This window comes from Pungitius pungitius, chromosome 8 (assembly GCF_949316345.1).
Source record: "Pungitius pungitius chromosome 8, fPunPun2.1, whole genome shotgun sequence".
NCBI lineage: Eukaryota > Metazoa > Chordata > Actinopteri > Perciformes > Gasterosteidae > Pungitius > Pungitius pungitius.
This window is the reverse complement of record NC_084907.1, coordinates 20,899,659-20,924,484: the sequence shown is the minus strand read 5'-3', so window position 1 is coordinate 20,924,484 and position 24,826 is coordinate 20,899,659. Positions and strand designations below refer to the sequence as shown.

At 45.4% G+C, this 24,826-nt stretch overlaps 1 protein-coding gene and 1 long non-coding RNA gene across 4 annotated transcripts in view; one reads left to right on the top strand and one right to left on the bottom strand.

Annotated features, from left to right (window-relative positions):
- Positions 1–24,826, bottom strand: part of cacna2d2a (calcium channel, voltage-dependent, alpha 2/delta subunit 2a) — a 104,971-nt gene that overhangs the window by 16,185 nt on the left and 63,960 nt on the right. For all 3 annotated transcript variants that reach the window (XM_037490267.2, XM_037490268.2, XM_037490269.2), the window contains 6 exons: positions 22,731–22,869; positions 13,506–13,637; positions 13,228–13,285; positions 2,594–2,644; positions 2,158–2,257; positions 771–932 (listed from right to left, as the gene is read on the bottom strand). In XM_037490267.2, coding sequence (XP_037346164.2) covers positions 771–932; positions 2,158–2,257; positions 2,594–2,644; positions 13,228–13,285; positions 13,506–13,637; positions 22,731–22,869 — 642 coding nt within the window. The remainder of the gene's footprint in view (positions 1–770; positions 933–2,157; positions 2,258–2,593; positions 2,645–13,227; positions 13,286–13,505; positions 13,638–22,730; positions 22,870–24,826) is intronic.
- Positions 1,047–7,131, top strand: LOC134132307 (uncharacterized). Its single transcript, XR_009956856.1, has 3 exons — positions 1,047–1,190; positions 4,539–4,638; positions 4,869–7,131. It is a non-coding gene; the product is annotated as an uncharacterized LOC134132307 (long non-coding RNA).

Sequence of the window (24,826 nt, the reverse complement as noted above, 5' to 3'; positions counted from 1 at the left end):
GCGTTATATGCTCAGAGGCAGCTTTTAGCATTTCAGCTTTTGATTCAAAGCGGCTGCCTGCGCAGAAGCTTCCATTAACACGCAGGCCAGTGGCGTGTCAATCTGACAAGATTAAATAAAGATGGATAACATGGCTACAATTACATATTTTTATTGTGCTTCTGCCACCGATCCCAGGAGTGAGTCTGCTACACACAGCGATTAAACAGGCCATTTTATTCTCCATTCTGCTGGCAAGAGGAGGTGGGGATGGGGGGGGGGGGGGGGGGCATTGGGGAGGCGTGGGGGTGGGGCGGGGGGGGGCAGCTGGCACCCGGCTCCGTGCCTCCGAGCCCACCAGAGGAATATAAAGCGTCTGTGGTCGATCTCCTCTGGGCCGAGCTGCTCATCAATCATCCCATCAGAGCCCATCAGGGTGGCAGCCTCTTAGAATACAGCCGCACGCCGAGGCAGCACCTGTGTTGCTCGCTGGCTGCCGGCGGACCGTTACCGGACCTACATTCGACGAGGACGGAGCTCTGGAAATGTCTTCTACCAAACTGGGCCAGTTTCATCGCGGCTAATTCACGTTTTTTTTTTTTTTTTTTTTTTTTTTTTTGTAACTGGATCTGACAGGATGTGTAACAATAACATGTTGGGGGTTTTCGCTACGCAGCTCCAGCAAGTTCTTGAAGACTTTTAGGGAAGCAGACAGTTTTGACACAGACAGACATCCCCCCCCCCCCCCCCCGTATTGTCCTTCCCTACAAAAAGGCCCTTTTGGCTCTTACATTGAGAAGCTGTTCAAAGGCGAACGTGAAGCCAGACTTATAATCTGTGGTTCCTTTGGCTTGCATGTGCGTGACGGCCTCTTTGAAGATCTTCTTGTTCCGGACGTTGGCTTGGACCAAAGTCCTGAAGCACGGGACGACGGCGTCGGCCTTCTCGTTGAACTAGAAGGGGGGGGGGGGGGACATGCAAACACTCGCGTAAGCAGACTGTACGTTTGCTCTTTCCGATAAAAAAAACAAAAAAAAAAACAGAAATGTACAAAATGTGCAGCGGGACGCGGACGTGGGTGTGTGCGCAGATGTGATGCCGCCCTTCGCCTCCTCTGGCTGCCGCTAAACGCTGGTAATTACAACTTTTCACACAAAGAACAGGTGCACCTGAAACGCCAGTGCAAGCCACTGAACAGAAACCCAGCCAAGGTAATATCATCTGTCTCATCTCATTCACCAAATTAGCCTAAAGCTGTGCGTGTGTGTGTGTGTGTGTGTGTGTGTGTTTGCTGCACTTCCTTTTTCTGCTCGTGTGCGGCGCGCCTACGTGTGATCACAACATTAGCAGCCATGGCTCTAATGGAAGGTTTCAAATGCAGCTGGCTCTTGAAGGTCAACCTCAAATTCAATTGACATTTTCCAGAAGGACCGGTGTAAAACGTTACGTGTGAGGAAAGCTGACATTTCGCATTTATTGGTGTTGTGTCATATTTAAATGGTCAGACATCAAAATCAAAACTCACAAAAGTATCCAGAGCCACGTATTACATATTAATCCCCGTGTCACTTCTTAATATCACACTTCTTGTGTCAACGTGTGAGGAAATACAGTAGCTGTGAAAAAAGATGCATAAAAAAAACGAGCTGTGTTAGATCTTCTTTCTGAATAAGAAATAAAATTAAAGTTGGTACTATTATGACTAATGATACGGCCATGTCTGAAGTGAGACTACAGGGCCATGAAGACAAATTCTCAAGCATGGAGATACAAATGTAATGATTTTCTTCCAGTAAAATTGGGGTTATTTAGGTCTTTTATGTTGTGCAAATAATTCCCGGCAAGCTTTTGTAAGCCCTCACTTTCTTTCTGAGGGGAAATCAGATGCTTTCCCACCCAGATTATCACGCCAAGTTTCTTGCTCTGAGAGCCGGGATTTAGCAGCACACAGTGGCTAAGAGCAACGGATTACGGAGGATTACCCGAAGTTCGTCTCCGAAACCGAGGCCGCCACACAGAGCACCGGGACCTGCTTGTGTGCGTCTCATCTGTCCTGCAGTGTAACGTTCATGTTTCCACTAAACATCAGTCCTCATTGTCCAAATTGGAAATTGGCAGAGAGGCGAAGAAAGACATGCATGGTCACCGACCTGCTTAATGACGCAGATCTCTACTCACCCTGGCCACGTTCACGTAGTCGTCGTCTGACAGAGTTTCCAGCATCTTGAGTACAGAGGTTTTCATCAGCTTCAGGGTGAGTCCGCTGACACTTCCACTCCTGCAGAGGAACAACACCTGGTAGTCACTCTGAGATGATCGATGGTGATGAGGAGAAGAGCTCGAAATCCGGCTCACGGCTTTTTTTTCCCCTCCCACGTTTAGGCCGACCTTCCGTTTTTAGGCGAGAATTCAAAATGTAATATTTGCGGTTCAGAAGGTGATATAATGTAGAAAGGAGTTTAAATGAGCTGTGTTTGCCTTTGTCTAACTTTAGGCTTTCCTCTGGCCAACAGGTGGCACTAGCGCCCTTTAAGATAGACATCCACACCCTGGGGGGGGGGGGGGGGGGGGGGGGGGGTCAGTGAGAGAGACTCTGGAGAAAGAAGAAACTCACACATCCACAATGATGACCATGTCCTTTGGAGACGATGCACCCTGGATATACCTGCACAAAAGACACAAAGAATGGACTTTAATTTGTTCCTATAATCTTTGAGAATTGCTATAAAGAAAGGAGCAAAAGTCCCAATGAGCTGAGCCACGATAACATGGAGCCACCATAACGGAGCCCCCACTTAAGCCACAGAATACTGAGAAAGGCTTATGTGCTTAGAAGAGCTAATAAGTTGTGTTGTACACTTCACTGTCGGCTGACTTCAACAGAGATACTCCCCTTTACTGAATAACAATGCCCACTTGAAATAATTACTGTATAAGCCAAAGCAATTGCTAGTTTGTGGTCCTATAATAACACATTCACTAAAAATTGGCCCGCAGCCCTGTGGCCTAAAAGGAGAAGAAATCAACATGTGTCCAAACAAAGGATTCAGAACTATTTCATACAGTTCATCAAAGCTTATTAGTGATTTGCTGATTATTAGCTGTTGTTTCAAGATTTTTGGATTATTTTATTTCCACTTGGATAACATTCGAATTAGAATTGTTCTGAAATGAGCTGGTTTCTTCTGTCTTTAAAACTTGCTATAAGACTTATAGCAATCTAGGTACATATTAAAATGTGTCTTTCCAAATCAAATGTTATATATTACTATCTTACACTGCGTTTACTAAACATTTTTTTTCAAGATACGGTACTTTTTGTGATTACTTGAAAATTACATTTTTAGAAATTGTATTCGAGCTTGTCAAGAAACATTTTTAGTTGGCCTGCTTCGTTGGGCGCAAAACCAAGAAAATGACCATTCTCCCAAAATACGGCTGTTCCTCGTATGTTTCAGCCCCCCCCCCCTTCAAAGCAGTGTCGAACTATGAGGACGAGGTGGCACGCGGACAATCAGCGCCCCGGAGGAGGCGCACAGAACCCGAAATCTGTGCGCGGTTGATAAAGGACGACACACAGAGGAAAATACAAAAATTCCCTCATTCTGTTCCAGTGGCAATTAAATTCACATGTTCCCCCCCCCCCCCCCCCCCCGCCCCCGAGAGCTGAGATTGATGGACATTACAGGCGTTTCTACGGCGTACTTGGGGAAAAAAGGTTTTTTTTTTTTCTTCAAATGTAAGTATTCCGAGGAGTGAGTAGGCAGTTAGTTAGCAGCCCTCTTAGGCAGAAGCAGAGTAATCATCAGGGGTCTCTTTCTGCCGATTATCAGCCGTTCCGCCGAGTGAGGAGAGAAGCCTGTGGGCCACAGAGGCTCTTTAAAAAAAAAAGAAATGGGCCAAGCTGATATGAAGGTGCAGCAACAGAGCCCCTCGTCGGCTTGGACACGGCTCCCACAATGTCCCCCCCCCCCCCCCCCCCAACCTCCCCCCGCGTCCCTGCGTCCCGCTGGTTGGCAGCAGCCACTGCAACCTGCAGCCTGACCTCTGACCCGCCCGCCAGGCCGCTGCCCAGGCGTTCGTCAGACAAAGCTTACTGAAAAGCTACCTGGAACCCCCCCCTGCCCCCCCCCTCTGCAGCGCAAAATAAATGTGTGTGTGTGTGTGTGTGAGAGAGGGGGGAGAGAGAGAGGGAGGGAGGGAGGGAGGGGAGAGGGAGAATCCAATTATTTTCAATAATAAAGAATGCCACATCAAAGGTAGAACTTCCGCAGCTCTCTAACTGTGCGGCGTATGAAATCAGGTCTGGAACCATGAGGCATATTGGCACGCATGACTTTTATCAATTTAATTACTGAAATCTTAATTTGAGGGAGTGAGGGAAAAGGGTGGGGGGGGGGGGGGGCGAGAGCCGAGACTCCACACAGTGGATGTTTTTTTTTTTTCTTCTTCTTTCGAGCGGATGGGGTTTGTGAAAGCGATCATCGATGCAGGACGGGGACTCTGTCAAAATAGGGCCCCGAGTCTCTAACCCCCCCCCAACCCCCCCTCTCCTCCAGGCTCAGGATCGGAGACACCCCCCCTCTGGAGAGTGAAGGAGGGCAATTCGGCGACGGCTGATGCCCGAGAACCAACCGCAGGATTCCATTAACTCCTCTGGTCAGTCATATTTCTCTGGTGCTTTAATGGGACTCCAGAGTTATTTTGAAAGGGCTAAAAGTTAATTATATAATTATAAAGGAAATGCAGACTTGTATTACCAGTAGTCGTTACAGGGTCATCTTCCACGGCCCCAATGTAAAATCTCTCAATGGAGCGCCGGGAACGCTTTGGCCATGGAATTTGCTGCAAAAATATCACTTTTCAAGAGGATCCCTCCTCTGCCGGAGGAAGAGGAGGGATTGATCAGCAGTAATGGGGCTCCAGCAGGAGTCCGTGAGCAGTGATGGAGCAGACAGGAGTAGACAGGAGTAACACATGAGCCACGATAGCGTCGCTCGACACTGAAGCCGCCGTGGCCGATCTTCCCTACAGATTGTCTTGGCGTATCAGCACTCGCTCTCTTTCTCCCCCCTTTTTTTTTTTCAGGGCCTAAAGCGCAAATAGCGAGAACATCGCGATCGGGGATCAGGGATTTTTCAGGTCTCCGGGCCGATGTGAAGTTCTTCGCCTCCGACAGATAAGCATCTTGAATTGGGGCCAGTATCAGTGTGCAACTCTTCACATTTTGACTCACGGATCCAGATGTGTTTTTTCTGCATGGATTCCAGTCAGTAATTACCTCTCAGCTTCTGCCCACTGATGCCATTCTTTCCCTGTCATTACCCAGTCTCCGATGTGCCAAAGCCAGGTGACAAGCAGATGGGCCTCGCTGGTGTTGAACTGAGCCCCGTCGCCCATTCTGCTCCATCAGAACCCCGACCGTCAGCCAGCAGAACGCCACGCAGCGGCCTTCGGCCCCTCTGTGCATTCACTCAAAGTTATTGGTACAAAACCCCACCGGTGCTAAATCAGAACAAGTGGAAGCACTTTACTTCAGACATTACCGATCTACGCACACGAGCCAGTGTGACGATTCTCTTAAAACTCGATGGGCGACATCTTTACGAAAGATAAACTAATGGGAAGGTTTCCCAGTTCAATACTGCGTGATTTAATCAAACGTGTTGATACCACGCAATTATGAGCAGGTACTCAAGTGAAACCACATCTCAAATGGATGTACGGAGCTGGCGGGTTCCAGACAAAGTCCAACAAAAGGCACAATAGAAATATAACAAATATACACAACACAAATTGACTACTTAGAAAAAGTTTGTATATAAACCAAAATCCATGCAGTGTCCCTGAAAGTCTCTACAAACACAAAAAAGTGAACATGTGTCTGAATATTAAAGAGACTGTGACACGGTGCAATGTGAGAATAACACTGACACTGTATATTTAAATTAACCCCTTGCATAGTGAGTTTATATTTCAACTGATCAGGTCTCATGATTTTTTTTAAAACCCTTAAAAAATATAAATTATTCATTTTAATTATCAAGCGAATAAATGTCAAAATTTGCTTCTCAAATGTGAAGAGCTCCTTTTTTGTATGTTTTTTTGTATATTTTGTTGCTGTAGGACTGATGAATAGAATCAATACTTTGGGGTAAGATTTGACCCCTGAGAGCCTGTAAATATCTGTATTCTTATACACCGACTTATTAAAAAGACAATTTACAAATATTCGAAAAGGCAACGAACAGCTGAACACAGTGTAGAGGTTTGCAATGAACCCCCACATTGTACCCGAAGGCATTTAACAGTTGACAGCACTTTGGTTGAGTGGTCAATGCCCTTTTGTTTGTTAATTAGGCCGATAAATAACCACGTTCGTGCCGTCACAACACGTACAACCAGGATAACTTGTGTGTGCGGAAGACGTGCTCTTTACGCCCGAGGTGGAAGAAGTTCGTCCACTGAGAGAAGATTAAAACAGCAACCTTCACCCTCACAACACGCCGCCCATCTAAAAGAAATGCATTAGACAAGCAACGAACGCAATTACATATTCTGCATTGTGTTGATTGTATTTTTTTTGCTCCTTTTGCAGCAGCCTGGTGAAGGAGACTCATTGGAATTCATGAAATGGTTTTATCATGGCGCAGCGCTGTAAAATCAATACATTAACAGTGCTGGGGGGGTTGGGGGGGGGACCAACCCTCTCAGCAGATTGTGTTTATGCACCCTGACCCATTCCACAAAGTGTTACGCATCACATTCAAATTGGAGGAATTATCTCCCACATACATTTCAGACACATGCAATAGATACATACATGCATGCGTACATACATGGGAGTGGAGCTTGTGCGTGTGCGGCAAAATAATACTGTGTGTGTGTGTGCATGTTTTAATTGCATTATTTTTGCCAGCAAAAGGTTTTTGTCGTACAGAATACACAAATAATGATCGGGATGTAAATACAGTGCCATGTGCATCGTATCTGCCGTCCACAGTATGAGCTCTGATATGCATCCATCACGCGCGGTGACGGGAGTGCTGTGTATATCTGTATATGAGCGTGTGTGTGTGTGTGTGTGTGCACGTAGCCGGGTTTGTGTGCATGCTCCCGTGTGCGCATGGATTTGTGTTGTGCTGATGGGCTTATTATTTTATGGACTGCTGCTCTCTTAGTGCTCCTGTGGATGTGGCAGGCGAATAAAGATTGAATTAAGATTAAAAAAAATAATATATATATATATATATATATATATATATATACATACAGGACAGCGCCCAGAGAGCCTGCAGGAGAAAGAGATGTTGTCTGTCGTTTATTTATTCCACTTTCTGTTGATTATTGGAAGTGTTGCTACCGAGATTTGCATTACCATATTTTTCGCTTACGCCTACAAAGAACACCCCGAAATGTAATGCTAAAATTTTCAACCACTTTGTGCAAATTAAATGAATCGTGCATATTGGGATGCATTGTTAGTAGACGTGTACTTGTCGGTTACTGTCGGCGGAATAAAAAGTCTCACATTTTGGCTCAAACCGACACCTCAAGTATTTCATTTGCAGCGTTAACGCTGTCGTCTCCCTTCAGTCTGACCCACACAGTGGTCTCTCCTTTGACCCTGTTTCTCCCTGAAGTAAAGTGCAGAGCCTGAAAGAAGGAGATACAGGGAATGGTATTTCGGGGATTTGAGGATTGAACAGCAGCCATAATATTTACAAAGGGGTTAGATTGACTTTTTGAAGAAATCAATATGTGATATAGCCTACACGCTGTTGTGAACCCTGGGAGGTAATGGGATCTTTGCAACAGGACTCCGTGGACCCGTCTCTGGTTATTTCTCCCCTCGCCCCCTTTGCTTCCCCCCCCCCTCGCTGCCTCGGCCTCACGCCACCCTCTGCTTCGCTTCCATCCATAACACGAACAGACATTGTAATGGACAAATGTTAATAATTAATGTCAGAGCAATTGGAGACAATTAAGTGAGTTGACTGGACCATTAATTCTCCCGAGGCTGTTGGTGGGAGAGCAGGCGGGGGGGGGGGGAGCCCATCTGTGTCCAGCGCGGTGCACCTGGACAGCGTGGGCCAGGTTGTCCACGCCGCCATCCATCCGTCCCCGGGCCAAGCTGGAGGTCAATTACGCTACAAACTGGCCGTGAATTCTGGCCTCTATGCGTTGACTTTTTGCCGCTGTGTGGGGAGACGCGTGAGAGTAATTAATTTACCTGTGGATTAATTCGGCTTTGAGTCACGTGTACCCTAAAACTCGCAATATTTGAATGTTATATATATGTATATTTCTGTGGCTCCCGCGAGAGGGATCCTCCTCTGCAGATTTCCCTGAAGTTTCTTCCTTTTTTATTGCAATCGAAGGCGGTTGTTTTTTGGGGCGAGTTTGTCCTGTGGCGATATTAGGGTTTTTGGGGGAGAGGATGCCGCATGTGTACAGACAGTAAAGCCCTCTGAGGCAAATCATCGTAATTTGCGGGTTTTTTTTTGGGGCTAAACAATGAATTGAATTGAAATTGAATTCAATTAAAAGGACTTTCAAACGATTCTTATTGTTCTGATATAAATGTAGAAGTCCTTAAATTACCCTTTCTCCAGGTATTTTTATTGGTTTCATTGCGAGTATCTATTACTTCAATTGGTACAACATCTGTGATTGTAGAACCTAAAAGTGTATTATCCCTTAAATGAGTAATAGGTATAATACATTGAAGAGCGGCTACCCGCTGCCAAGAGTTTTAATAGTACAGTTATATTCTATTACTGCACCTGGACCCATGGAATAGAGAAGGCTAACACTAGCATCATCCTCCTGCTTTGCAACTTGATGACTAGATGTTGAAATGACACGAATGAGCATTTTGGGGAAAGTCAGCGCTGGTGTTCTTCCACTCTCCAGCTCAGGGCTGGTTGGACTTGCTTGTTAGCTTCCACTTTACAAGCGGAGAACAACAATTGCAGCTCGATTAACTTACGGTGACATTTTGAGCCGGGTGCACTTGTGTTACTACGCTGAGTCGTTGCATTTACCATATTTTTGGTGTCTTTTATCAACATTTAAAAGCTATTCGACATGAAAGGCTTCAGTCACGCATCCAACTAGTCGGCGGTGCCATCTCGATGGAACGCCGGCTCTCACATGTCCCTCATCTGTTGCCGTGGGAAACGCCCGCCCGATGTTTTTTAAACTGTGTTTCATACGTCATGTGTCCTGTGTTATTCCAAGCATCCGCACGACTTGTGTTATTCCTCCGGTCGTTGTTTGTAACAACTGCCGCCACATAAGCAGTCATGACGGGCTTACCTCCCCCCCCCCCCCCCTTTGGACTGTTTTAGTAACGCGCGTGTGATTGGGTGATCTCCCCACAGAGGGTCAGTCGGGGGAGACGGCACGTCAGACTATAATAACACAAGTCTGACCTGACATATCGTGACACTCCCTGCCACGGCCCCCCCGCCGGTCAGAGCGGCTGGGCACGAGTTGCTTAGCAACGGGGCCACGGCGATGTCGAAGGCTCCCCGGATGAGGGGAGGCTCAAGAGTGACAAAACATGAAGAGACCATGGGGGGGGGGAGAAGACAAGGTGTTCCGGCAGTGCTTCACTTCTCGTTGCTTCCTGTTTTCAGAGAGGAGTCCCCCCCCGTCAAACATGTGGAGGAGGAATAAACTCGAGTGTACTCTGGTTGTGGCGCCGTCGGATCAGAGACAGGATGCCTGTTTGAGCTCTTCCTGCTACACAGATGCCTTGTGATGTGCTGAATGTTTGGTGGTCACACACTGGCACCGGTGATAGCCACATTCAATTATCACAGATGTGAGGAATGCACATACGTTGTGGTTATTTTTTTTTGTTTTTTCTTCGCCTCAATATTAACTCGCTATCACTTCACGACGTGTCGCTCGATTGCATTGACGTCCCCGGCCGGTAGGGGGCGCTAGTGATTGCATCTCTGACCTCCCGTCCAATACTGTGTTACCAGTACACACACAGGAATGTATGAAAACGTCTTGCACATTCTGTCTCATACATAGAGGCGACTGATTAACCGACCTACGGACGAACGGATCCCGTCTTTGAGACATTCCGGATCTTGAATTTCACCCAAACCTCACGAGAGCGTAAAAAGCCTCGTTGACTTGTCGTCCGTTCGTGAAGTCGGAAGAGCGAGCCGATTTAATCTGACACGCCGGAGCTGACCTCAAACAGCCACTCAGGGTTGAGACAGAGATGGAAGACGGGGTCAGGTCCGATCAACGCGGCTGTCATTGGTTACGTCCAGTTCACTCTCGACCCGTAACGAGGCAACGGGGCGGGGCTGCCACAAAGTCAATGTGACAGCGGCAGGTAGATTGAAAGTGGACGGGGGTGGACAGGAAGCTGGGCCCCGGTCGGTCGGTCGGTCGGGTGAAGGAGCTTTTCTTGGCGTAGAAAAACCAAAACATCAGCCGCTATCTGGCTCCGTCCTCGTAGCAAAGAGACAACGGAACGACGTTATCACTCACCGAGATGAACGCGGGCCGGCAAAACGCTTTGAGCTCATTCTACCGAACAACAGCCGTGATTTAGCTTCGGGCTAGAAAGAAAGAGCCAGAGAGAGACAAAGCACCAGAGGTGGGATCAAGTCACTGTTAGGCAAGTCACAAGCAAGTCTCAAGTCATTGCCCTCGAGTCCCGAGTCAAGTCGAGTCAAAGACGAAGCAAGTCCCAAGTCGAGTCACAAGTCGTACCATTTTAGTTTCGAGTCATTTCGAGTCCTTTTATTATAGTGGGGACGGGGAACCCTGGGTGATGGTGCGCTGCCTCACAGACCTAGACTACGAAGGGAAGGGTAATGGTGGATCGACTGTGACTGTGTTATAGTGCTGTAACGCTCACCCCAATGCTGCAGCGTAAATAAGGAGGCGATGACTGGCTTGCAACTCCGCTGCATTTATTTATATAAAACAACTCAACTTCGGTCACTGTTGGCCGTCACCACGCCGAACGAACACTTCCGCATACACGGCCCCCCAAAACTCGGGTTGTCTCGCGTAACTACAGCTGGTAACAGAGCATAACGTGAACACATGCAACATCTGCATAACTGATTAACTAATAACTTTAACTCAGCTCATTACACTACTTTAAAACGGACGTTGACATAATGTTGGCGAGGATTTCCATCGGAGTCTGAATCCGGGTTCAAAAATCCCGATTTTTGTAACCATGAACGAGCTGTCTCGTTGATACGGTCAAATGGACTGCAGTGATTGGATGTTGTTCAGGCAGCGCTCTCTGCATACAGGTGGCGCACATTTTTTTGACAGATGCAGATAAACAGAGCGGCGCGGCCGTGTGAAAATGTTTTCCCCAGTTTTCATGGGAAGTAGCAAGTCTTCTCGAGTCTAAAGGCTCGAGTCCAAGTCAAGTCACGAGTCATCGGTGTTCAAGTCCAAGTCGAGTTGCAAGTCTTTGTACGTTTTGTCGAGTCGAGTCTCAAGTCATCAAATTCATGACTCGAGTCTGACTCGAGTCCAAGTCACATGACTCGAGTCCACACCTCTGCGAGTTGCAAGTCTTTGTACGTTTTGTCGAGTCGAGTCTCAAGTCATCAAATTCATGACTCGAGTCTGACTCGAGTCCAAGTCACATGACTCGAGTCCACACCTCTGCAAAGCACTGCACGGCAATCCTGTTATATGGCTTCGATTAAGGCTTTTCTGTGCATTCGGTTACATTCAACATAGAAATCGGGCGCAAATATGCCTTAAGCGTACAAAAGCAGATGCCTTTATATTACAGAAAAATAAAGGCATCGTCAGAAACCTTTGCTGCATTGATGCATGAAGTGAGTTCCTGTATTTCAGTTTAGTGCAGAGAAGTAGGTACATTTTATTATATAAAAAACTGCTGCAACTCCTTTTTTTTACTCCAACACCGAGCAATTAATTAAAACAATTGTAAAAAATAATAATAATAACTAGGGCTGTCAAAAATAGCGCGTTAACGGCGTTAATCAGCTGTTTGTTGTTAATTACGTCAATTTTTTTGACGCATTTCACGCATGCGCAATGTGACAAATTATTCAGGTCAGTAAAGTGCCTCTTCCTCTAGGGAATGCACTTCATCCTATACAACACATTACTGCCACCTGCAGGCATATGTCACGCCGTCAGGTTCAGCAAGTCGTTTGCGCCAGAGACCCGCACCCCCCCCCCCCCCCCTCGTTCTCGCGCAGCAGAACAGAGAAAAACAAAAGCTCCGCCCAGCAGAGCTTTGCTAAGAAAAAAAAAAAGAGCAGCGCTGAGGTAAAGGAAAGACCATCGGAGAGACCCGTAATACTGTTCTGAAACATGCGGAGGAAGAGAAGCCAATGCGATCTAAATCCTCCCAGGTATGGGGATATTTCACACTGAAATGGGGGGTGCTAGCGGATTTCTTTGCAGCGCCAGTCGGCGGGTGGTGCAGCAATATTGTTGTTCGGGTGGAAATCGGGAAAAAGGTCGGTCCGGGAGATTTTCGGGAGGGGCTTTGAAACATCGGGAGGGTTGACATGTCTGGTCATGTCTGGTCATCGCAGCCATCAGGAGCACAAACTCACAGCAGAGTGGGATAAACTGCAGAGGCTCAAGACCCTTCTAGAGCCATGCAGTCTGTAACTGATCATAATAACATTGCTTTGATTATTTTCTGAAATGAATTAAAAAATCAAATATCAATAACATGTATTTATGTAAAAAATAATAATAATGATAATAATGATAATTATGTATCTGTGTCCTGTTATTTATCTTTAGTATGCATTTCAGAAAGAAAAAATGGTTAGGATTCAGGTGTGATTAATCATGATTAATCCACTGAAAATTCTAATTAATTTGATTTAAATTTTTAATCATTTGACAGCCCTAATAATAACACGTAAATGCGGGAGAGCACAACCAGTGTGTGATCATTTTAAGACGGCACAGACGTTACAACGTTCCTTCTCTTGGTCAGAAGCGGCGGTGAGATGGACAATCCCCTTTACTCTCAACACTCGACCGGACTTAACTCAAAGGCCGATTTATGAGTTGACAACACCAATCACGCCCCAAATCCCGATTAGTTGATTTTGCAATATATTTGCGCGACATGAAGACAAAAACGGAGCTCACGCCGTCTTCCCTGAAACTTCTCATCAGTCATCGATAGTGTAAGAAACGAGGTAAAAAGCACACTGATCACTGATTTCCGGGCCCGGTGGCACTCACCAAGGTCTCCTGCGCACGTCGTACAGGTCAATCTTGTTGGGAGCCTTCCACGGAGTGGCTGAGGAGAGTAAAAAAAACACTCCATAAGCCAAACAGTACACTGTAGGATATTTCACATCAGATTAGATCACGGTAATCATAATTTCATTCTGCCTATCGAGTCACCGGTATAGCCATCTGATAAGCGATTGCCAATGTTCTGCAGGCGGGGAGCTCGACGGTCAATTTAGATCCAATCTGGGCTGCGAGTCATGAGGCGGACGGGCGGCGGGCCCTACCTGGGTAATATCGAGTGACTCCCGTGGCGCTGCCAAACACCTGCCAGCGCAGGGAGCTGTCCTCCTTGCGGTTTTCGATGAAGACCCTCTCCAGCGCCTGGGTCCAGTTCAACTCGTTGAGTATGACGGGGGCTGTGGCAGCACGCGCAGACAAAAACAAAAAGCAGTCAGTCAGACGCTCAATGGCCAAAAAAAACGATGGCATTGCTCTCTGGTGCGTCAGGTTACAAGAGACAAATGCTCTTTTTAAAAAAGGGGATGATAACGTTTAAGCCGCCTTTCGCCAGATCTTAATGAAATTAGTGTTGGTTTTCTTAAACACACAGACTCAGAATAGGCTTCTGGTTATAAAAAAACAAAAAAAAAGTGAGTATCTGCCATGGACCCTCAAAGGAAGTGTTAAAAACATTAAATGCATGAGGGTCTAAATATCATTTTTATAATCAGATTCAAAGCCACAGTTTTTAATTATATTTGTGTTATATGAGACTAATAATAATAATAATAAATGATGTTATTTTAATAAATATAAAAAAAAAGCTAAAAAGTGCAAAACCCTCTACCAAAGGTCAACCAAACCCAAGGTCAACTCCCCTTGCTGGACCGCCTTGTCCGTGCGGTCAGCGCGGCCATCGGTCTAATCTGCATCATCTCCGAGAGCCGCGGCGGGAGGAATTTGAGACGTCCCCGGCGGAGGTCAAATGTCAATGGCGGCGCGTGGAGACAAAGGCCGCCTCAGGATTGTTGACGGCAAAGAAGTGTTTGTGGAAAAGTCTACGTACGCGCGTTTGAGTTAAGAGGCTTTAGGGGGGGGGGGGGGGGGGGAGTCAGGCGTCTTAACACGGGTCTTTTGGGGTTCAAACGTGAGGTCACGGTTGTGGTGCAATAACACTCTGACACCCAGCAGTGTGCGTCTGGTTCCCTCTCCACCAAAGACCCTTGTTACTTATATTGTATTTATATCTTTCTCTTCCTCTCACAGAGAAACACACACAAACATAAGTCTGTGTTTAATAGCTGAATCCAGAAGAAAGGAAGTGCAATCAGAGGTTTAATAGCCGCTTGATTAAAGAGGAAACAAGACGGGGCTCTGAGCTGAGGAGAACTTCACTAGCTGCTCTCATTTAATTACTCACACAACCAAAAGTAGACCAGCCTCCGAACAGATAAGTCCAGACAAATCAAACATCTATTTGCACTTTTTCCAATACTTTTCGATGACTGAGTTTGAAGTGAGTTTAGCTCCATAAGTCCTTTACCTTCTTTATTGGGAGGTGAAAGCCTTTGAATAATCACAATCGCAGGAAATTACCTCCACATAAACATATTTTTTAACAAAACTTCAGCTGAATGTCCACCTGTAAGGCAGCCAGAGAAAACCAAGTTTTAGCGCTCCATGGCTTGTTCTTTAAAACAAATACACACACACACACACACACACACAGACACACACACACTTCCTACAGCAGCACTAAGCAGTGTCTGGAGGACAGGAATATATGAAAGCCAAATTGCTGCCATCACCGAGGGGAGCTCCTCAGCATGTTTTTCTCAAAATTCATAGACGTGCACACAAAGGCAGAATGGAGGAGGATGGAAGCAGCCCTACAGAGGGGGGGGGGGGGGGGTAAACATTAAAAACCCCGGAGAGAGAGGGGGAGGACGATTGATGGAAAGCAACACAAAAAAATTAACACGAATGAGTGGCTGCTTTCACAGCCCAGAAAGGCAATTTCTCCCTCATGAGGGGGGGGAGAGAGAGAGAGAGAGAGAGAGAGAGAGAGAGAAACTGAAAGTAAATTTCACTTTAAAGTACGAAGTTGAAAACGGCAGAATCAAAGACGTAGAGGTCAAAGAATTGATTTTTTTCTTCAGGTGTTTGCAGGTTATGTAACATTCCCATTTGTCCTTTGCTTCGGAGGTGAACATCTAGCTGGTGCAGAGCTGTTAATCAATGTTTTTGGAGTTAGGGACATATTACCATACTACTTTAATGGATTCATTGCAGTGCTTCTCCTGCCGCTACATTAGGGGGGGGCGCCTTGAAGGTCAAGTTAATTTAGTTTGATTTCATTTTCCATAAAGCGCCTGATCACAGTCCTTTAAGGTTACAGCTTTCCCTTTTCATGGAACAGCTTGTTCTCTTATTAAACAAACTAAACCGGGAGGAAACACTCTTTTATAATCTTTTCAATCGTGTGCTTTTTCAGACTTCAGTGTTGTTGATGTTACACAAACTGGAAAGAAAATGAAATAAAACTAGAGTTTACAGCTACAAACAAGAAGTAGAAACTAGAGAGAGAGAAAGTATCTCTGCATTTCTGGGAATAAATTCTCAAACCTCCCGTGATCCATTCCAGCGAGACCAGTGGCAATATTACACTGACCACAGTGTGGAGATAATCGGGGCGCCAAACCGGGCCTTTCAATTTCATCCGGCCCGTATTCTGTGGTCAAAGAGCGGTCTGAGTAACGTGCAGTAAAGTGTCTTTAAGCATGAGCCCTCCCAGCAGGTCGTGGGTTCTCTTATCTGGAGATGCGCTGGTTCTGTAACGATCGAAAGACCCCCCCCCCCGCGACCTCCGCTACAACCATCAAGGCCTCGAGCAAAATGCGGCTATGCAAGGGTTATCAGCTGCACGTGCACACAAAAGCGCACGTAGGTACACTCTCACGCATTCACACACAAGCTGCAGTGCGTTTTCAGGCTATTTCTCCTTTAAATATAGTGTTATTTTAGTGGTTGTGTGCTTCTTATGTTGTCAGCTGAAGTGTAGATGTTGCCCACCTCTACTGTCTGGCCAGCCCTGCACACACACACACACACACACACACACACACACACACACACACACACACACACACACAGATGCAAACGCACACTTCTGCAGGTGATCGCCAAAGAAAAATGGGCCCATCAGAGATAACTGAAAAGAGCAAACAAATTCTCTTTGATTTATTCATGTCGCATATGCTGGCACTTCTCTGGACAGTTGATAAAAAGACAAATTTCTCCTGGGGGGGTAAATATACTCAAACAGGCGGACAGCGCCTCTCCGAGCTCTTTGCTGGGCTCATCTTTCACGTGAGACGCGCCTCCCTCGGATATCTCTAAAGGGTGATTCATCAGCGCGCCGCTCCCCTGGTGTTCAGAGCACCCCTTGGCTTTGACTGCACACCAAGTAGGGAAACAATTATGAGAGGGATTTATGGAGCATCCCTGCATCATACCTGACCCCCCCCCCTCTTCCAACTTCTCACACACATTATTCACACTGATATATTTGAGATAAGGAGCTATCCCACATCCAAACAATCTGCGCCTCATGCCCTGTATCAATCCAAGATTTTAGAAATAGGTGCATGCACTTCCTGTGCAGGCGGAGCGCAGGAAAAGGCACAGCGGCCCACAATATATCAGAGGGGAACACGAGCGGCCCGACATCCATAATGGTTATCGAGCAGAGGCTATTAGCTGAGTCTGTTGGAAGAGGCCATTATCCCCGTCATCGCCATGGAGGCTTCCACACATAAACAGTGACAGTGCAGCACAGATAGGACACTTTGATTCTACTTACTTTACCAAATAGGTGACATTACTCACGCACAAGAGGCACAACGCGCAGACAAATGCTGCTTTTTTTGAATATCGGTGAGTTTAACACCCAAGGCGGGTTTACGTTCCCTTGGTCCTTTTTCCAAAGAATTGATTTTTTTCCAACCACAGTATGTTAAGATAACGCATAAAAATAGGAGGAGCTAACTGACCATTTTTCAGCAGACCACAAGATGTTTGGCAGTAAAAGACCAGTTCACTATCACTGCAATATTCTGTCAATTCTAACTGTATATTCTAGCAATGGACACCTTCAGGAGCCCCCTGTGATCCGTTTTCAAATAGCCATACGTAAAGTGTGTGAGAAAATGTTTGTTGTAATATAAGCGTTAAACCTTACTGCACATTTTTGGCATGTGTGCGTCTGCGTGTGCCACCTCCGTCGGTGCCTGTCTCTGTACGGTTCAACCCAGGTCCTCCTGCGTCTCCATCCCCCCCCCCCCCCCCTCCCCTCCCTCTTCTTCTTCTTCTTTCCTGCGTGTCTCTCCTCCTCCTCTTCTCTTCTTTCAGGGCTGCCTTGTGGCCTGGCCTGGGTGTTAAAGAGCCTCAACATTAAACATTTCCTCCTTCCAGAGGAAACGAGAGCAACAGGAACCGGCAAGCGGCGGCTCACACGTCCACCAAGACAAGTTGAAACAAAGTCTAAGCCCCCCCCCCCCCCCCGAAGAAGAAAAATGTGTCTTTTTGTAGCCTTAGTGGAGAAAAATAACTTCCAAAAGATAACAGTTCAACCTAAATTGTATGATTTGCAGCGTGCTTTACAAAGCCGGTCTCGGAGACAGTAGTAACTAATTATAATTAAAATTCATGTGAAGGATTGAAGCAGTTTCACTCACAGACAGCATTTAGCGTGAGTGTATTTATCAGAGGAGCTCCGTTTTGCTAAATGGTAATCCAAAAAAAAAATTCTAATTAAAGAAGAGCAGTAACTAACAAACATGAAATGTAATTTGTGAGCCTGGTGGTGAGTGAAGTGGAGTTGTGCTGTGCTGGCTGTTCTAATTAGTGTGCTGGTAAATGATAGTGCTCCTTCACTGGGCACCCACTATGGGGCTGGATGGTGAGGGGCAGAGAGATGGAGTCTGTTAAGTCAAGAATGACAGAAATACAGCTCACAGTGTTTATACTCCCATCTCTTCTATTTTGGTTTAACTTTAAATCCAATTTCCCTTATCCCCCCCCCCCCCTTTCTCTCTGTTGCTTTCTTTTTCCATTGCACTTTCACTATTTTTTTTTTTTTCCTCTCCTTTTCACAAAATCCCTTTTTCTTTTTTTTTTTTCACCCATTTAAATCTGGTTTGATGTGGAGACGGACTGAGTTGATCTCCGGCACGGCGGGAGTTGGTTGACGGGGGAAGTTTGCTCCACTGGAGGAAACCTGGGGCGTGTGAATCGAATACAGGCCGCACAAACACACGCACACACACACACACGCACACACACACACACACACAGAAGGATGACATTTCAGTTGCTGCAGCAAATCTAGACTCAAAGCGTATGCCTTTAAGAGGACAAATGCAGCATGATGTTATAGAAATCTATGGAAACGGCACAAAGTGAATTGGCAACATTCACTGAATTGAGCCAAAGCATTCTGTTCTGACTGACAATAGCTCTTATTCTTACCTTCCCTTCCTTCTGTGAACAGACCTAAGTCTTTCTTTCAGAAGTTGCCTTTGTCCAGGTGAGCTGACTTCTCTTAAGATGTCTTTTTTTTTTTTTTTTTTTTTACAAAAAGAGAGACATCAGAGGGAGTGTCCCACACAAATGCCTGCAGAGGCACATCTTTCTCCCCTTTTCAAAGTGTGCACTCCACTGCGTCGGGTCTCCGTCTCCTGTATCTGTCGGACTCAATTCTCCACTGTTCATTACATACACACCCCCCCCCGTGCAATTTGCTCTTTACAAAGGTGAATTGGATGATTTGTTTGCTAGCAGCCTTAAAAAGGGGATCAAACCAAAGACGTTCAAGGGGCATGGAGTACAAGCTTGCTGCTGGTTTAGGCCCTGATTCTAAAATGACTTTTCTTACTTTAATCAAAGCCTCATGAACAGTGTAATGTGTTATTTTCTATATTCTAACCTAAATATTAAGGCTGACCTCTTCAAAGCATTGCATTTTGTCTTCAATTGGGGAAAAAGTAACTACCTGGAGACCATAGTACAGATTTAGCAGGTAAAAAGACAGTGGACCTACATCATTTTAGTACGTTAAATCCAACCAGAATGCTAATGTTTTGTGTTTCTGCAGCTTAAAAAGTAATCATATGTCAGCGCTGTGCTTACATATTCTTTCTTCTGCTCCAAACGGCCCAATAAACCGTCACATGTTAAGGTTCTGCAGGTCTTGGAAGTCGAGTGACATCCATGAATTCACCAACCAGAAAAAGGAGAAATCACGGCTGCAAAAGTGATTCATACACACATGTGTGAACTAAGGGATGGAGCAATCGGATTGTTAAGTACAGTGAAGGGTGTTAATCATAGCCGTGTGTTGTATCTCAGTGTGTGTTTGGAGGGTGGGCTGGGTGGGGTTGGGCTAATCACTCCATGCAAAACATTTAAGCCCTGCTCTTTCATCTGCACACACAGTTGGCCGGTCCCCGCCATTCATTCCTGATAACCAAGCTTCCCGCTGAGCCCGGCGACAATAGCAAAGTGACAACGTGACGTCGGGCCGCCGGAGAAGGCGCCGCATGCAGAGGATTTAAACTTCAGATTCAATGAAAGGGCCTCCCACATTCACTGGTGGCTTTCTTTATTCTCCGCTGGGTACGCTAATAGGGCCACACACCACGGGTACTATATGCACACATAATTGCTATGTACATCTATATATATATATATATATATATATATATATATATAAACTTCCATATTTTCAACATCTGGATTAGTAGTACATCACCAGGTCAAATCCCCTGAATCTACAAAATGGTTACTAAAGATGCATTTTCTATACTCTCGATGTGTTTTCTTCTTTATTTTTGCAGTGACCGGAGCCCTTTCCTTTGCAATTATTCAGTAAATCCCTGTGTCTTCTTGAGCGTTTCGGTAAGGTTTCTATTCCTCCACAGACGACACCACCCACGTGGATTGGTTTCTCTGTGGCGGCGTCCCGATGTCCATTCTGTAATAAGCAACGATAATTAGAGGAAGACTGTCTGAATGTTTGACCTAAGCTAATTAGAAAGTTTGCAGACTTGGCAGCAGGAATCAGCAGAGAGATAATGAATCATAAAACGGTTCATTACTGCGCTCAGGGAGCACTCCCCGACTGTGGACATGGGGCCTCGCAGACAAATCAAACCGGGACGCGTGAACCGCCTCATTTTGCTGCTGAAAGGATCACAATAAAAAAATAATGAAAAAAGCTTTTTTTTTTTTTTTGCTCTAATGCTCTAAGTGTCTCCCCTCTCACCCCAGTTCTTTTTTTTATCTTTCCTTCTCTCAGTCCGTCCCCGAGGACGTCCATTTTGCTGTGACTGTCAATTCATGCTGCAATAACGTCACGCCAGGAAGGGGGTTTTAGACAAAACAAGACCATGTCTGCACTGCTTGTGCAGTAAGTTTGTGTGTATGTCACGTCCGATGAGATAGGATAAGGAAATGACGTGTATGTCCGGGTGCCCAGAAGGCCACTCAGTGTCTCATGAGGATCAGATTTATGTCTCGGGATGAAGAACATGACGGTCCTTGTACAATGAGATCATTGTGCGTGCGCACTTTTGAACATTGGGTCAACATTATTTTATTATTCTTCCTACATTTCTCTTTTCTCTGGCCTCTCCCTGAGCAACAGGCGCCAGAATCTACCCACTCCCACTGCTCTTCTTCTGCTGATCCTAAACCCTGAACTCACAGATGATCTGTAGATCCAGAGCTCCTCCAGACCCGGAGGTGAACCATCAGCCCACATTGGTTTCCTCAGACATCCACTGCAAGGCTCCCACTGCTGAGCCCAGAGCAGAAGCAGGACAACAGGGCATGATAATCCCCCTTTACCGCTATCCAGCAACCTCCTGGGACATTACCTTCATGGCAAAATCTGTACATTAGCTTAACACACCAACAAGTCAAACTAATGATGATCAGTTCAAAAAGAAGATCAAAAAAGATGCAGCAGAACTTAACATATTGTCTTTTTTTAGATTTCCCATAATGCAATGTGATAGTTAGGTCAGTACTTGATGTACAGTATGGTATACTAGTATTACTAGTATACTAGCTTCATGGACAGATGTCAGAGGTCAGCTCACTCCTTTCTAACTCTGACTGCACCCCCAGAATTCTTTCATTTTCAGACTCGTAGTCCTGAGTCCTCACCAATAAATTTACCAGACTTCCTCCAGCTCCCTGTGGACCATCAAAAAGCAATATATGCAGTAGTCCCCCTCAAGACCTATAAACAGACTTTGATGTGTAAAATCCTTTTCCCTTTAAGTTGGTCTGCCCTGCATATCACTTCTGACGCCTCAAAATCTATGTTAATATCTTCATTTGTGTCTGGTGGAAAAGTGTCTTCTGAAATGACTGTACATTTGGGCACAAACCTGTTTTAAAAAAAAATATTCATCAGCCCGAACTAAAACACCACATACATGTCCATAATGGAGTTGGCACAAAATCAGCAGTTGACAATCTCAGCATAGCAGAACACACAATGGGACCTAACTACAACAAAATCAATAATAAACATTTGCCACAGAAGAGAGGTGAAAAAGCTAAATTCATGCACTGTGCCACTCTGCTCTTCCAGTCACCACCAGGCTCAATCAAGAGGCCTTTATTCTCCGACTTCAGACTTCAGACGGGGGGGGGGGGGGGGGGGGGAATCAGAGCTGCCACGAAATGGCGTCGTGAACAATGTGCAGGCCTGATTGCTCTATTGTGAGTTAGCTGCAGCCTTTGACGTCTCCTCCCGAACCACGAGTGTCCAATTCTGACAAGATTTGTCTGGAGACACAGCTGGGGGGGGCATTGTCAAAGACAGGTGCCATACGGTGCCTGTTCAACAAAGACGGCAAAGAGCTAGATAATAACAGATAGGGGAGAAATTGCCACTGTGGAAATGTCGACGTGTCAGCACATGGCTCGTGCTTTTGAGTCTTTAAAAAAAAAGAAGGAAAAGAAGAAGAAGCAGCAGTCAGACTGTGTCGAAAAGGAACACGGCGAGGGAAATCAGAGTCCTAGAAGGTACATGAAGTGCAGATATGGTGGGGGAGACCTGTCTGTCATCCAAAATCACGTGTGTGTGTGTGTGTGTGTGTGCGTGTGTGGTAAAGTGATGACCGATGCAAAAGGAGGGACGGATCCAGCTCACATACTGAGAGAAAGGGGAAAGGTCAAGTCAAGACCTGTCATCTATCAACAGCCCCCGCGCGGGGTGTGGCTATTAAAAACAGATCTTTGGAAAGATACATTCATCATCTCATTAGTATTTTTCTTAAAGGGCAGGTTTTTTTGCCTTAAATCACACGGGATTATTCAGCGTACAAAACACGCCTCAGTGAAACCAAAAAATAAACGACACACCAGTCGTCGTGGCGGAGGCCTTGAGGAAACCCGTCAACCAGTCAAACAACAAAGTATCGTTGCGTACTTACAGCCTTTGTAAATGTCTGTAGGGATCTGGACCGCACTGGAAGAGTAGTTGACCTTGTTTTTAAAATTGGGATCGTCCACAAACTCCAGCTCCAAAGACGTCGCGCTCTCCAGCGGGTTCTCCTCTTCCCCGTCCTCCGTCTGCAGAAACACACACACGCACACACACACACGCACACACACACACACACACACAAGAGTGAGCATAAAACCGAACACGTGTGTATACAGGAGAATACTTTAGCACAGCACTCTGTCACCTCCCAGCTGGTGGCTCCACTTGTGGCTCTGGTACAGAAATCAATTGTCTCCATTTCTGAGCTACATAGCATTTGAATAATGTCAAGCACAAAAATAGCAATTATTCCGCCTTCGGATTTCGGTGCTTGCATTTGGTTTTTCTCTCATCAGAAGAGAACGACAGCAGGTAGCAGAGCACGGAGAGGCTCATTAGTGACCGAGATGAGTGTCACAGACGCACGAGGTGCGATACAAATGAACCAAGAGCAACAAACACCACTCGATCGCGGCGTGGTCTACCATCCATTCCAACAGCGGCATATTTTATGACAGACCTTATCCTCTCTTTCGCCTGTTATTGTTTGAACAAAAGAACGGCAGTGATGCTGCATATTTCTGCTAAATATGTAGCAAATAGTGCTAAACTAAAAGGGAACTTGCATCTCTGATCACTCCTCACGTATTCTGATGGTTACGGAGACAGATTTTACTTCAATATGAATCTGTGTGAGACCAATGTGCGACTGTAATGAAGCAGCTTGGGTTAATTGGATCTGACATGATAAAAGCTGTTTTTGTTTTTTGGGAGAAATCAAAGCAAAACTCCATGTCTATCGCAGAAATTGATTGATGGGCCACCTTTAATTGACTATTAAAATGCAATTACAAGCTGTTGTTGGGACAGTTTAGCTGTGCTAAACGTTGAAAGTCAACGAAAGGAACCATCACTGTTATGACAGAGACTACGCTGACATAGAAATGTGTTCAACTGGTATTTTATTACTTCAATTCAATCTATCAACTAGTCCATTGAACATTGGCCTCCAAAGCTGTTTAGATTTTTCTTAACATGAACTCAGATAATCAAATAAGAGGATTCGACTCCTAATTTTAAGGAATAACAATGATACAAATGTAAAAAAAAGGGCATTTAAATGCACGTCAACTTGCAAAACTAAAAGTGCTGAGAATTTATAGAACGTTTTCTATATTTTTAGTTGTGTTTTATTTTCATAGAAAGTTCCTGTTAATCACCGGACAGGATAAATGTCTCGAGAAATGAACTTGCAGATATTTTAGTTTTATGGGTCCTTACATCATATAAAGCAAGTTTGTTGTTGTTTTAGTCATCTTGTTGAGGAAAGGCGTTTTTTTCTTTTATTTTTAAACTCTACATCTTTTGGGAGCTGATCTGTGACGGCTAAAAGTGTTATTTCAAAAACCGTTAACGTTAAAAATAACCTTTTCCTGTTGTTCTGGCTCTATTATTTATTTACTGTAGTTAGTGAACTGAGGCGGAACTAAACGGATTCACCTTTATAAGCAAGAGATAAATATAACACATGGTGACTGTTGCCCGGTCACAAAATAACCCTCTGAGAGTAATTGCAATAATATAAAAGAACGCTGTCTTTTCAACAACACTAACCGTGAGGTTTGTGGTGTTTGTTTATCACTCAGTCTGACACTAATTCTGTCAATGTCAGGCAGGGATTTTTATTTTTTTATTTTTCCTCAGAAGAGCCCAATCATAATTAACCAAGGCAGTGTCTAATTAGAAGCTGAATAAATCCATGCAGCAGAGACTGATTGATTCATTTTCCTCAACTATCCACCACCTGTTTTGCTCCATTCATTACCCAATTTGTTAATTCTATCTCCCTGTTCTCAAGGTTTAATTAAAGGCTGAAGAGGCCAGAGTTGACAGGTTGAAGACTCTTTTCGTTCACGCCTCCAGCCAACCAGGGGTAACCTCCAACAGGTCACATGGGACCCCTGCATGTGCGTGTGGGGCTGTTTAATTGAAAGACTGCACGGACGCGTGAGACGGAGGAAAAACAACCGCTTAAACAAACAA